The 14,721-nt window shown below is 35.6% G+C and overlaps 2 protein-coding genes across 2 annotated transcripts; both read left to right on the top strand.

Moving 5' to 3' along the window:
• Positions 1 to 2,649: 2,649 nt before the first annotated feature.
• Positions 2,650 to 4,133, top strand: LOC130824996 (uncharacterized). The gene is made up of 3 exons (XM_057690020.1): positions 2,650 to 2,869; positions 2,940 to 3,274; positions 3,594 to 4,133. Exons 1-3 carry the CDS (start codon positions 2,650 to 2,652, stop codon positions 4,131 to 4,133), a joined length of 1,095 nt encoding a protein of 364 aa, XP_057546003.1.
• An 8,951-nt stretch (positions 4,134 to 13,084) lies between these two features.
• On the top strand, positions 13,085 to 14,458 carry LOC130825351 (mitogen-activated protein kinase kinase 9-like). The gene has a single exon (XM_057690519.1). It carries the CDS (start codon positions 13,243 to 13,245, stop codon positions 14,224 to 14,226), a length of 984 nt encoding a protein of 327 aa, XP_057546502.1. The 5' UTR covers positions 13,085 to 13,242; the 3' UTR covers positions 14,227 to 14,458.
• Positions 14,459 to 14,721: the final 263 nt, after the last annotated feature.

Genomic DNA, 14,721 nt, shown 5'->3' with positions numbered 1-14,721 from the left:
CTTAAAGTTTCTTTAATCTTTTTCTTCAATATTAATTGACCAAATTAAATTTTTAAAAATCTAATTAAGCTAATTATTTTTGTAAAATTTACATACCATAACTAATAAAAGAAGAAGAAAATATAAATTTTAAAGAATTTGATTTCAACTTAACACTTATGGTAATTAAAAAGAATAGGAAAAATTAATTTAATTTTTTTTAAAAAATAGATAAATTAAAAATAAGAGGAAAAAATAAATAAAAAATCTAAGCCTAAAAAAAATCTAAATCCCTAAAATGGAATTTTTTTATGTCCATCTCGAACAGTTCTCGTTACCTTTCAACAGTTGGAATATTTAGACTTATACAAAGGTAAGTACCATTTTTTATGCATATTGTGATATGATATTGTCTTATTTTAATGCTTAATGCAGAAAAACTACATTATTTTCGAAGAAGGTAATAATCTTGTGTTTGTATCAGTTGGAAGACTTTGGAGAAGACATAAATACTTTGTGAAGAAAAGAAAACTTTAAAGCATACACCAATGATGATGATAGGTTTCAAATGCACTTGATTCAATTTTTGAAACACATTTTAATGATTTAATTGAATATTGAAATTTGGATTAAATCCAAGTATCTTATTTTAAATTTTCTCAATATAATATTTTTAAATATCGTTTTATCAATTATAAGTTATTGTAACTAAAACGTATCATGTAATACAATGTGATGATAGCATACATTTTATGTGTAGATAACATAAAGGAACAAAGTGAAAAAAAAAAAAGAAAATTACTATGAATCAGGTTAGTAGGCACACAATGGGTCTAAAGAGCTTTGTAGCAAGCCAATACAAATTGGCAATTGAATTCTTTAATTGTTAACCCAGATTAATCATTAATTCTTTTCTTGATAGTAATCTTAAGGTAGGGTATTACAAAAGACCGGCCATTGGCCTTAACAATTTACTATTTTTAGACTACTTTAAATTTTGGTTATTGATAGCAACAAATGTATGAAGATAGTAAGTAATTGTTTGAGGATCTTATATACTAAGAAACAACAAAAAGGAAAAGTAGGAAAAAATTACAAAACATCATACAAACTTATTCAAAGTAACATTGTAAGTTTTATTTTTGACCATCTTTGTTGCATGCATTTTAGTAATATCTTGGTGCATAATAATTATATCATAGGATAAAATGAAGAAGGTATAAAGGGATTCAAATGTTGATGGAGATAGTGCATATCATGAAGTAATGAACTTAAAATACTTAAGTAAGAAATGACAATTAGAAATGAACTCTACAAAGAAAGGAAAGAGTAATAAAGCTACACTAGGTAGTGTAATATTTTCAGAAGAATTTTTGCAACCATATAAAGGTAAAATCGTGAAGGATATTGTGGCACCAAGTAATATTTTCCTCTTAAATTGTTTAACCAAATAATGTCATATATGTAAGACATCAAGTAATATACACTTATAATATATTTATGTTTTTTTTTAAATGTTCAATAATAGTTTTGTTATGGTAAAATTTAAATTTATTTATTTTAATTAATTATTATTGTGATATTACCTTGATAACCCTTGACTTTCCGTTGACCTTGACTCTTAGTCAAGGGGCTATTACAACTTTTCATTTGCCTTGCTTGGTCACCAAGTAAGTAACTTTTTTAACCCTAAAATAACTACCCACTACTATATATATATATATATATATATATATATATATATATATATATATATATATATATATATATATATATATATATATATATATATATATATATATATATATATATATATATATATATATATATATATATATATATATATCCATCATACCCATGATGACCTACTCTCTCCAATAAATAACTCCCTCTCCACCATTATAAATAGAGGCAATCAACGTCATTTACTTTTAGTGGTGTCGCTTTGAATTGGTACACATCGCCACCAGTGGGGAGGACCCAACTGAAAGCCAAGTTTGTAAGCCATTTTATGGCTTCCAAACGACAGGAGAAGTCTAACTTCCACTTGCTGAGTATCATACAATAAGAGGGAGAATCTGTAGCCATGTACTTGAAAAAGTTTTAAGAGGCTGTTTTGAAAGTCAGTGACTTGGAAGATTCAGTTGCCCTTAATGCCCTGATAAATGAAATGCGAATGCCGAAACTGAAATTCCAGCTTATAGAGAATCAAGTGAGGACATATGCGGAGGCTATGAGACAATGTATGAGCTATGTCACTGCTTCTGAAATATGTCATGCACATGATACCAAGAAGCGGAAGCACGATAAAAGGGAGCAAGGACCAAGTCATCCACAAAGGGTTCACAGGGAAGAGCCCCAAGCAAGAAGAGACATAGATTATCCCCCCGTTACCAAGGCCCTCCTTCTGAGATAGGGCCCCTTAGATCTAGACATGTCTATGTCACTGGGGAAGAGCTTCGAGCCAAGAACCTAAGGGACGGGGGAGAAGACCCTCGTTTTAATAGAACTATGAGAGACATCTTCTATGCCATCTAAGATGCACTTTCGGCACCTCCACCTACCACCACACCATCAGATCGCCGTAACTATAAATTACGGTATGATTACCACCGGGAATACGGGCACACTCTAACACAATACAAAGAGCTTAAACGTATTTTGCATCAAATGGCGGAAGAAGGAAAATTAGGGAGGTTTCTGAACAGGAAGGAATATACCTCTTGTGGTGACAATGAGAGGTCATACCGTTCAAGGGATAAACCCGTAAAGGATGAAGAAAGAAAAGATGTTTCTAGTGATACACGTGGGGTCATCAATATGATCATAGGAGGTTTTCCAGAAGGATACCCCACCCTCAGAGCGGCAAGAGATAGTGTCCACACTCTGAGTGAAAGGACCTCCCAAAGCAATCACTGGAGGCCTAGTAATGAAATTTAATGCAACTATCTCACAACCAGTCCAACAGCCTCACATAGATCCATTGGTAGTAACAATCAAGATTGGCCAGATGAAGGTGAAGAGAATACTAATTGACACAGGAAGTATAGCGGATTTGGTTATGATGGATTGCCTCAAACAGATGAAATTCGAGGAAAAACACTTCCAACCTGTTGACAAACCCCTCATTGATTTTGGAGGTAATCGAGTCTTTTCCCTTGGGACTATCTTACTTCCAATACGTGTGGGGGAGAGAAACAATTGCAAAACAATGCTCATCCGTTTTACCGTGGTAGATTTAAAATTTCTCTATAATGCCATAATGGAGCTCCCCCTCATCAACAAGCTTAAGGCTGTAAGTTCACTACATTAATTGTTGTTACAATTCGAGCAAGATAACGGTAAGGTCGGAATCCTCAAAGGAGATTAGAAGGCAGCCCTTCAATGCCTCATCAATACTTTGAAGCATGACGGTACTCCTAGAGAATCTTCCAAGAGGAAGAGAGAAGAAACAAATCAATCCATCATGAGTGTCTATTTAGACACCCTGAACATATGAGAAAGGCCACAGCCCACTGAACAACACGAAGAGGTGGAAATTTTTGAACGGAAGAAGATCAAAGTGGGTCAAAACCTCACAGAAGCAGTGAGACACGATGTTTTTTCTACCATAGCCAAATTTCGTGATATCTTTGCTTTCTCTATCGAGGAAATGCCCCGGTATTCCACCCAGCATCACGTGCTACAAGTTAGACATCAAACTTGGATACAAACCTGTCAAGCAAAAGCTACGACACCAAGGGAAAGAAAGAATAGAAGCTGCTAAAGAAGAAGTTGATAAGTTACTTAAGGCTGGTTTTATCCGGGAACGCCAATACTCTGAGTGGCTCTCCAACGTAGTATTGGTCAAGAAACCCAACGGGAAATGGCGAATGTGTGTTGACTTCATAGACCTGAACAAAGCCTGCCCAAAGGATGATTATCCTCTTCCAAAGATTGATCGTCTAGCAGACTCCACGGTAGAGCATGCCTTGCTAAGCTTCATGGACGCTAATGCAGGTTACCACCAAATTCTTCTAGCCTTGGAAGATCAACCTCATACGACGTTCATCACAAGTATCAGAGTATATTGTTACAAGGTAATGCCATTTGGGTTAAAGAATGCGGGAGCCACATATCAACGCATCGTGAACAAGTCTTTAACTCCCAAATAGGTAGAAACGTGGAAGTATATGTGGACGACATGATAACGAAGAGTAAGCAAGCCACTGATCATGTCGCGGATCTTCGAGAGACATTCATGACTCTTCGTAACCACCGGATGCGCCTAAATCCTAACAAGTGCGTATTTGGGGTAATAAAAGGAAAATATCTAGGTTTCCTAGTGGACAAAAGGGGGATCGAGGCAAATCCTGATAAAATAAAAGCCAAACTTGCTATGAAGTCCTCTAAGTCCGTGAAAGAAGTACAAAAGTTGACAGGGTGTGTAGCAGCCTTAGGAAGATTTATGTCCAAATCCGCAAACAAATGCTCTCCGTTATTTAGTACCCTCAAACTAACCAAGTTTGAGTGGACAGAGGACGCAGAAGAAGCATTCAGTAAGTTGAAAGAATACTTGGCTTCCTTGCCCAAGTTAATCTCCCCTATTCAAGGAGAAATCATAATCCTATATGTATTTGTGTCTAAATACTCACTCTCTAGAGTTCTTGTGGCAGAAAGAGAAAAGAAACAACTCCCAGTATACTACATAAGTCATGCCTTCCGGGGTTCAGAAGGGAACTATAGTGAAGTGGAAAAAATATTGTTCGCCGTTGTGATGGCAAGTAGGAAGTTAAAGCCCTACTTCTAATCACATCAAATTCGAGTAAGGACAAACCAGCCTTTAAAGAAGATCTTAGAAGGCAGAAACCATTCAAGTCGCATTACTGATTGGGCTAATCAATAAGCTAACTTCGGAATAGAATACGAACCACGTACAACAATCAAAGCCCAAGCATTAGCTGATTTCATAGAATTCGTTACCAAATTTGAAGCCAAGCGAGTTCGAAGCCAAAGATGACAGTATGAAGATGTACTTGCAAAGGGTGAAAGAATTCGTTACGAAATTCGACAAATTTTCACTCATTCATATACCTATATCAGATAATGCTCAAGCGAATTCCCTTGCAAGGTTGGCTAGTTCAGCTAAAACATCTAACGCACGCAAAATCATTTGGGAAGTCCTCCCTAACCCAGTATCAATGTCATGGTCTCTACAATTAATAGATTAGAAACATGGATGGAACCTCTCATCAAATACCTCCAACAAAACATCCTCCCTACAGAAGAAAGTAAACTGGATTGAATTCTATGATGGAACCCTAACAATGAATTCGATGTTCAACTATTTACTTATTCAATATTTAGTTGTCAGTTTTAACTTGGTCAACATTCATTTTTCCGTAACACTAACAATGAATTCGATGTTCAACAGTTAAGTACATGATATTCAATATTCAATATTCAAAATCTGCTACATCATCAACTTAGTTATACGATAGGCTATGTTTCCCGTATCAATGAGTTAGTTGTCATTATTGATATGCAAAGCTTGTTAAATTCAGTATTGGGATAGTCAAATAATAAAGAAAACCGGCAAAATAAGTTAGCAAAAATATGTAACAACTAGTTATAATTACAAAAGTTGATCAGTTATAATTACAAGTGACACTAAAGGTCGAATCAAAACCCCTCCGACACTAAAGAAGAGTTATAGATTTGGAGGAAGGCCTACAAACTAATCAGAGCCTTGGTCTTCAAACAGATGCGATTGCGGCTCGGGGTGGGGATCAGGATGTTGAGGAGAGGGTGTGAACCTGATGATATCTTCAATGTTGGGCCATGGTTCATCAGCCGCCAACTCTTCAACTAAGTCGCAGAAAGTCTCCTTTTTGTTAGAGAGAATCTTCGATAAACTTGAAGACTCTCGTTGAAGATTGAGGAACAAAGAATTTTTTGCGACCTTTGGAAATGGAGGATATGTGATCGAGATCTTTTCAAGGTTAAGAGCCAGAGCCTTTCTTTCACGCTTTGGGTCCATCTTTTCTGCCCATTCCCGGTGCTCCTCTTCATCCCATCCTTGGTTGGTTAGTACTTCAGAGTCCTTGTTAAGAGTCTCCTTCAGATTGATCAATGCTTCGTAAAGACTTGACTCGGCTAACTCCCGGAGCTTATCAAAATCCACTCCCATGAAAGGAAGATAAATCCTTCATGAAAAGAACCGCGGCATTTGACCCCAACCATTGTCGGGCGATACAAGAATGCCTCTCAGAACACAACTTGTAGACCTTTGCCGCATCAAGGAGCCTTTCGAAGCGGTCCATATCCTCCAAAACCAGCTTAATGACTCGCTCGTTGTCCGAGACAAGCTTATCATGAACTTCCAGCATTTTTGCCACGCCTTAGCAGATCTTCAACGATTGCTCGGAAGCCTGGTCCAGAGTTTGGCTCGCCAAGTAAAGATTTTCCTTGATGCGACCCCTCCATTTCTCGGCCATGGCCAAGCACTCAGAAAGCTCCTTGCACTTGGCCAACTCCGTCCTTAGCTTCTCAGCTCGGCATTTTGTGCCGAAACCTTTGAAGAAAAGGTGGCATTCTCTGCCGCCTGGGAGCGAGCCATTTCCAGCCCATACTCCATCCTCAGAAGAGCCTTTATGAAAACGAAGTGAGGAATTCAAAAAGTTGAATATTTGTGATAGTTAAAGTGTAATACTTACTTCAGCGGCAAAATAACGAGCTTGTCTCGTCCTCTCAACTGGGGGAATAGCCTCCAAATATTCCATATCTTTCTCACTCAACATATTCTAGGAAGCCCGATTGAGTCGAGTGATCAGGTCCTTGTGACAATCTCTGTGAATGTTGCATTGTCCCGGTGTGGACGGATGCGGCGGTTGTATACCTTTTCATACAGTTGGGGCGACGTCTCACCTGACCCCTTAGCAACCCCCTTACCCTTATCCTGGGCAGCAAGTTTTCTTTTAGGACGGGACGAGCTGCCCTCTTCTTCAGCTCCTACTGCCTACGCTCAGCGATAGGCACGACACTATGCACAGTGTTCGACCCTTGTGGGGTCGAACTCTCCACCCCTTCGGGTGACTTCTTCTCAGCCGGAGAAGTAGTTTTAGCCTTCTTTGTGGCAGTACTCTTTTTGCGAGGTTCACCCTGGATCACTTCCGAGGGAACCTCAGCTTGCTTCCTCTTCTCCAAGAGGGACCCCACCTCTTCAGCTGTAGGCGCGGCCTCTACCCCGTCCATTTTAGTCTTGTCGTTCTGCACGAATACGGGAGAACAAAATTTTAATTATTATAATCGTGTTACCTTGGGCGGGGTAGAAAGAGGAGTAGTGTCTTCGGCGTGCTTGACGCGGTTGTGCGCATCTTCATTACGTTAAACTTGCCCATCAATGTTGGATGTTTTTTGGCAAGATTTTCCTTGAAGATGCCTGCATACACAAACGTGATAAGTATGTATTCCGTGACATGTCAGTAAGAGAAGAGACCGAGAAACTTACGCTTATGTATTTTAAGGCTTATCTCAAAAGCCGAAAGAAGGTCTCTATCGCCAAGATATTTTTCTTGGGAATCCAATTATTCTGTACATACGGGTTTTTGTCCTTGTTCTATTGCCATAAGGGTGTACTCAATTATCACCGCCTCATCTACTCTACATTACGAGACATTATTGTTAAATTTGTTAACCTTGGGTTTGATAACAAAAGAAGTCTTAAAATTCCACAGCTGGGAATTGTACAAAAATATGAACTTAGTCAGGTAACCCTTTTGGTTATCTAGAGAGTTCCACTACTATCCTAATCCCTCGCCGGTAAGAAAATGTAATCCAATCAGCGCCTTGCTCTTTCAAGCTGCAGAGACGGACGCGAAAGATATACCTAAAGGCAGTCAGGGTGGGCTTAACCCCTAATACTTTACATAAAATCACAAAAGCCGTCACGCACCCCTAAGCGTTAGGGTATAACTCAACTACGGTGACATTCAAAAAATTTAATAATTCCCGAATAAAGGGGTGTAAAGGAAACCTTAACCCTAACTCAAAAGTCAAGACATAAACGACTATACAGTTAGGTGGTGCGAACCTAACATTATCTAGATTGGCCGGCTTGATAATATCAACACTGTCTGGCAAACTCCACTTGTCCATTAACTCCTCCCCTTTCGTATCCACCAGATGTCTCGTGGACACATCAATGGAATAATTAAGAGGACCACCTTCTTCTATATAGAATGGAGGAGGTACCGCAACAGCACTCTTTCTACTCGAAGATTCGTCATTGTGCTCCATTTTGTATCTACATACAACAATCTGTCCAATTCAGGGTTTTTTTGTTAGATTATTGGGAAGGAAAGTTACATCTACTTCCCAGGGAGTGGGATATCGTTTTTCAGGAAGGTATATAGGGTGAACAAATGATTCGCTCCCGCTCCTTATTGGTGAAAAGTGTCGAGGTATACATATAGAAGTGGTCCAATCCGAGTCATCCTCCACTTCCACCTTAGTCTCTAAGGGAGTTTCCCTCACACATACGGGAGTAACAGGATTAATGGGAATATTCATGTTAGTCGTGTTATCATCCATATTCCAGGAAGAACAAGAAAAATAAAAAAATTTTAAGTGAAAAAATAAAAATTAATATCATGAATAATTTGAAGATTATCAAGAACAATTTGAAGATCTTAAGAACAATTTGAGGATCTTCAAAGAAAATTCAAAGAAATTCAATCAAAATTCAAAGAAAATCGAGAATTTGAAGAAAAATTGAAGAATACCTTGTTGAAGATCTTGAAGAACTATCAGAGAATTTGAAGAAATTTGCGGTTGTTAGAGCGTCTCTCTCTAGTTTTATCTTTATAGAAATTGAAAATTCGAGAATTTGAGTCAATAAAGTAATGAGACTTTGACCTTGATTTTCTTATTTATATGGTCAATAAATGCTCACCTACCAAAGTACTATTCATGTCGGAAATATATACTGTTACAAGTATATACCGGAATAACTCAGTCCTTGTCCGAATTTCAAGAAGGAAAGTAATTCGGACCCCCTTTTAGCCTAAGATTGGGATCTTGGGCTTAAAATATTCCAAGTTATTTTCTGTGTTTGAATCACAAGAAGAAAAGTGATTCGGACCCCTTTAGACAAAGATTCTTGGGGCTAAAACATTCTAAGTTATTTTCTGTGCCCGAATCAAAAGAAGAAAACTGATTCGGACCCCTTTTAACCCAAGATTGGGATCTTGGGGCTAAAATATTCTAAGTTATTTTCTGTGTCCGAATCACAAGAAGGAAAGTGATTCGGACCCCCTTTTGGCCCAAGATTGGGATCTTAGGGCTAAAATATTCTAAGTTATTTTCTGTACCCGAATGACAAGAAGAAAAGTGATTCGAACCCCCTTTTAGCCCAAGATTGGGATCTTGGGGCTAAAATATTCTAAGTTATTTTCTGTGTCCGAATCACAAGAAGGAAAGTGATTCGACCCCCTTTTGGCCCAAGATTAAGATCTTAGGGCTAAAATATTCTAAGTTATTTTCCATACCCGAATGACAAGAAAGAAAGTGATTCGGACCCCCTTTTAGCCCAAGATTGGGATCTTGGGATAAAATATTCTAAGTTATTTTTCATATCCGAATCACAAGAAGGAATGTGATTCGGACCCCCCTTTTAGCCCAAGATGGAGATCTTGGGGCTAATATTTCAAAGCATTTTCACTGTGTCCGCGTTACAAAATGAACAATGATTTGGATATTTGGCTCAAGATGAAAACATTGGGATTAATTCTTCTATCTTGACCTACATAAAAGAGGCGTCATTTCCCCGGGACTACTTATCATCAGATTACATTCATTCTTTGCCATTCCATAACCAGGCCAGGATATCAAGAACTCTTATTAACCGTACAAGTTTAGCAGGATGGGATCTACCAATTACCTTGCTGCAAGAGTAAATGTAATTCGGACCCCCTTTAGGCAGGTCCTGTCCAATTTCGCAACAATGATACGACTCTTTCTCGAGGTAATGATTTAGGTGCTGCAGCCAAGATGATTCAAATTGTGCTAGGACATATGTTTCCGCGACCAGTTTCCTTAACATTGAGGCAGGAAATTCTTGTGACATTGTCAACTTCGAAAATTTGCCTTCCAAATTTGAACATTATGTTTGATGATCGTTATCTTTTTCACGTAAAGAAAGACGTCGCGACTTTATCAGTGATTCCTCTTACATCATCTTTCATGCGTGGGGCTAAATGTTATGGTAACATTTAAATTTATTTATTTTAATTAATTATCATTGTGATATTACGTTGATAAACCTTGACTTTCTGTTGACCTTGACTCTTAATCAAGGGGTTGTCACAACTTTTCATTTGCCGTGCTTGGTCATCAAGTAAGTAACTTCCCTAACCCTAAAGTAACTACCCACTACTATCCATCATACCCATGATGATCTACTCTTTCCCGGAAATAACTCACTCTACCAAAATCCCTACTCACCATCATCTTCATCAACCTACCAAAATACAAGCAACAACTATCTTGATTTCTATATTCTTGCATTCAACTTATTATCGTCCATTCATCGATCTCTCATCTCTGATCTAATTTGAGCGTCGAAAGGGTTTTCCGGGAGATCACCCTCAGGCAAGGCTAACGTGTTGTGTTGTAGGACTTCAGGTCACTGCCGCGGAAGAGTCACATATCACTTCCAGTTCATTAACTATTGACTTTGATAACACTTCCACTTTCAGGTATTTTATGTTCTTTTGCACTTCCTCGTTTTATAACCGAAATAAGTGTCTCAGTTGTCAGTTGTTGATTGTCAAATTTTGGAATTGAATTAGAATGAAAAATAAAATATATTTTTTTGTCGACGTTGATTCAAAGATTAATGTGGTATAAAATACATACAGCTTGTTGGGATTATATGTGATTAAAAATAGGTACATTTTAATTTTTTAAATATGAATATAATCCAAAATATAGAGATGGTGCTATTAAAATTTCTGTAAGTTTATAATTAAACTTATCTAGTGTATTGCTTATGCATATTTTTTTTAGGATGCTTATACATACTTTAGATAGATCAATTTATGTTTGTGGCTTGGTTTTTCAGGCTTATTTAGTTTGTTTTTGTTACAGTTTTCTAATGTCATTAGATAGTTGGTGTTTTGTGAGTCATGGTTCCTCTTTATCTATCTTTTGTAATTGTGTCTTAAAATATTTTTGAACATTTTTAATGAAAAACTCTCCCAATTTAAGTCAATAAAAATCATAAAAATATTTAAGAACAAATTAAAAATGCATAAATAAAATTAGTAGTAACTTTTTTTGTAAAAGGATGCTTGTACATACTAATTATATTTATTACTTTTGTCAAAAACAATTTAGAATTAGTGATGTTTTGTTTATTGGCATGCGTACGATCTGTCATAGCATATTTTGTTTTATGTTTTAACAAGATTTATTCTGTGTATATATGCAATATTTTAACAAAAATTTATTTATGCATTTTTAATTTGTTCTTAAATATTTCTATGATTATGTATGACTCAACCTAGGTATATTGGGAGAATTTTTCATTAAAATATGTTCAAAAATATTTTAAGCTAAGACACAATTACAAAAGGATGACGACAAAGTAAATAATGGTGACCACATAGTAATGCCTTTTATTTTTTCTAAGTTAACCTTACACAATAAAATAAACATAATTTAAATATTATACAAATTGATTTTAAAATGGATACATGAAATGTATAAAAAAGAATTGAGTTTGAAGTGAGGCTAAGAATAAAGTGTAAAATAAAAGAGAATTATTTCATATGAACCTAAAAAATAAAAAATGGATAAAAATATTAGAAGAAATCTAATATGTCCGAGCTTGACGATTAGAGTGTGAGTCCGACAATATTCATACCGGCCTAAGAGTTATCACAATGGTGAATTTTCGAAGATAGAAAAATGATAATTAAAAGATGGATTCTCATTTTATAATTTATTAACTTAAAACATTTTATTTAATTGAATTTTTTAAACTCAGTCACTAATCAGTAGGTAATAACAATATAAAAACAATCCTAATTAAATTTTAAACTTAAACTTCAACTAGTTTGAATTTCGTGTCCATCAAATATAATTTTTCAATAATATTGATATTTAAGATATGTGATAGTGTTTATATATTTGATTGATCTATGTATACAATTTAACTTTGAAGAACATATGCTATTTAACTTTATTAAAAATCAATTTTCCATATTATTCAAATAATTTAGGCGGTAAAAAATCAATATGACAGTGATAGGTAAAATTTCGTAAAAAAATTATAGTATTGAAACATTATAGAAATACATTATTTACATACTAGTATTATTTATTTATTAAGCTAGAAATGGACAAAGACATTCAATAAACAAGAATTGATAAAAAAAAAGTTCCATAAAGCTATTTTAAAAACCATTCTAACGCATTCATGAAATAATAAAATGGACAATCCACCGAACACATTGCAAACATTTCCATCAACAAATCGTCATAGATCCATCTACATTAACTAATCAATTAACAAACCACCTTCAAATCAAATTATAGTATTTTTTTTTTATCATATTATAGTATTTTTTTTTATCATAGTAATGAAATATTAATAAAGTACCAAAATTATTACTCTCTTGTTTCATAAATGAAGGTCATTTTAAATATTTCATTTTTTCTTTCCGTAATCTTTTTTATTATATTATAATCTTGGATAAAATTAACCTTGTTCATCCTCGTAATATTTTAGTTCTCACATATTTTTCACTAACTTTATTATTTTTATATTGTTTATGTTCCCTATATGTTTCCAATTAATTTTATAAATTTATTTATTTATTAATTTTAATCTCTATATTTTTTTCCACCAACTTTTTTTTTAATATATTTTAATATTTATAGTCTTTAATTTTTCTCAATTAAATATATTATTCTATAAACTAATACATCTTCTATTAAAAATATTTTATTTATTTTAATTTCTGTGATTATTATGGTGGAAAAATCTTTAAGAATCGGATAGAGTAATATAATTGGATTAATTGGATTATAGTGGAGGACACCACTTTTCAAATACCATGTCTATCCAAACTCTCCTAACCAATTTCCTTCCCACTTCCCCCCATCTATTTTAACTCACGTGCTCTCACTTTCTTACTTACTTTATTTGTATAAATAATCCCTCTTCTTTATTATTCAAGACTTGCTTTCTCCTTCAATATTTTGCTTTTTCCCTCTTCAATGGCACTCGTTAGAGAGCGTAGACAATTAAATCTCCGTCTTCCTCTACCCGATAAATCTCTACGCCGCCCCACTTTTCCTTTACCTCTCCCACCTTCTTCAACCTCCGCTGCTTCTAACCCTTCTAACCCCTCCGCCGCCACCAAAGCCGCCGCCGATTCTCTCTCCGACTTTTCTAAACACTCTGTTTTAGGCAGTGGAAATGGTGGTACTGTTTACAAAGTTACCCATAAACTAAAAGGCTCCGTTTACGCTCTTAAACTTATATCCTCTGATCCTAACCCTACTCTTTTACGTCAAGTCTGTCGTGAGAAAGAAATCCTTCGCCGTATGATCTCCTCTGACTCTCCCTACATCGTTCGATGCCATCGGATATTTGATCAGCCTGATGGTGATATTGCAATTCTTATGGAGTACATGGACTGCGGTACCCTGGATCATGTCCTTAAAAAACAGGGTACTTTCTCTGAAAGTTTATTATCAAGCGTAGCTTACCAAATCCTTAATGGGTTGAAATACCTTCATTCACATAAAATTGTTCATCGAGATATCAAACCTTCGAATCTTCTAGTAAATTCCAAGTGGGAAGTGAAGATATCTGACTTCGGTGTGGGCAGGATCATGGGACGAACATTAGATCCGTGTAATTCATATGTGGGTACTTGTGCTTATATGAGTCCAGAAAGATTCGATCCGGATACGTATGGTGGGAATTATAATGGTTATGCAGGTGATATATGGAGTTTAGGTCTTACTTTAATGGAATTATTTTTGGGTTATTTTCCATTTTTATTACCCGGCGAAAGGCCCGATTGGGCTACTTTGATGTGTGCTATTTGTTTCGGAGATCCGCCTGTTTTACCTGAAGGTCGTGGGTCGGAGGAGTTTCGGAGCTTTGTTAGTTGTTGCTTACAGAAAGAAGCTACCAAACGGTGGTCCGCCGCACAATTATTATCACATCCTTTTATTTGTAAAAGAAAATAATTAGATCAAGGGATTACTATTTACTACTATTAATTAGAAAAGTGGTGGTCCAATATTTGTTTATTTTTGTTTTTCGGGTTGGCCCGAGTTTGTGTAAGGGTCATTTTGTGGGAGCAGGTGATAGTTTTGTATATAGTTATTCCCACTTGGATGGGGAGGCTACTTGGGCGATTAAAAAGTACTTCGTTAATGAAAGGTGGATAGGTGGTTCTCCTATCTTTGTCAAATGAAATGGAGTATTCTATTTTTTTTTAATTATCTTATTTTTCTACCTTATATTTTGAAATATCACATATTGTATGTTAAATATACATCGATGCTGGGCGGATCTAGAAAAAAATCAAATGATGTCGATATCGATAAGGTAAAAGTTACATCATGAACGTTTTAATTACGGTAATTGTCCACGTTAAGTTTTCATATTTCTAAAAAGACACATAATATATCATTTGACAAGTTTTGTAACAAATCACAAATCATCATTTGAAAATGTAT

Source organism: Amaranthus tricolor, chromosome 10, assembly GCF_026212465.1.
Source record: "Amaranthus tricolor cultivar Red isolate AtriRed21 chromosome 10, ASM2621246v1, whole genome shotgun sequence".
NCBI classification, from domain to species: domain Eukaryota; kingdom Viridiplantae; phylum Streptophyta; class Magnoliopsida; order Caryophyllales; family Amaranthaceae; genus Amaranthus; species Amaranthus tricolor.
This window is presented reverse-complemented; position numbering and strand designations above follow the sequence as displayed.

What these genes read in the sequence shown, in the direction of transcription:
- LOC130825351 (XM_057690519.1), top strand. Translation starts at nt 13,243, where the DNA reads ATGGCACTCGTTAGAGAGCGTAGACAATTAAATCTCCGTCTTCCTCTA.
- LOC130824996 (XM_057690020.1), top strand. Translation starts at nt 2,650, where the DNA reads ATGGCGGAAGAAGGAAAATTAGGGAGGTTTCTGAACAGGAAGGAATAT. An exon ending in AGATAGTGTCCACACTCTGA is followed by an intron (nt 2,870 to 2,939) that starts GTGAAAGGACCT and finishes TCTCACAACCAG; the next exon opens with TCCAACAGCCTCACATAGAT. An exon ending in TCATCAACAAGCTTAAGGCT is followed by an intron (nt 3,275 to 3,593) that starts GTAAGTTCACTA and finishes TTTCTACCATAG; the next exon opens with CCAAATTTCGTGATATCTTT.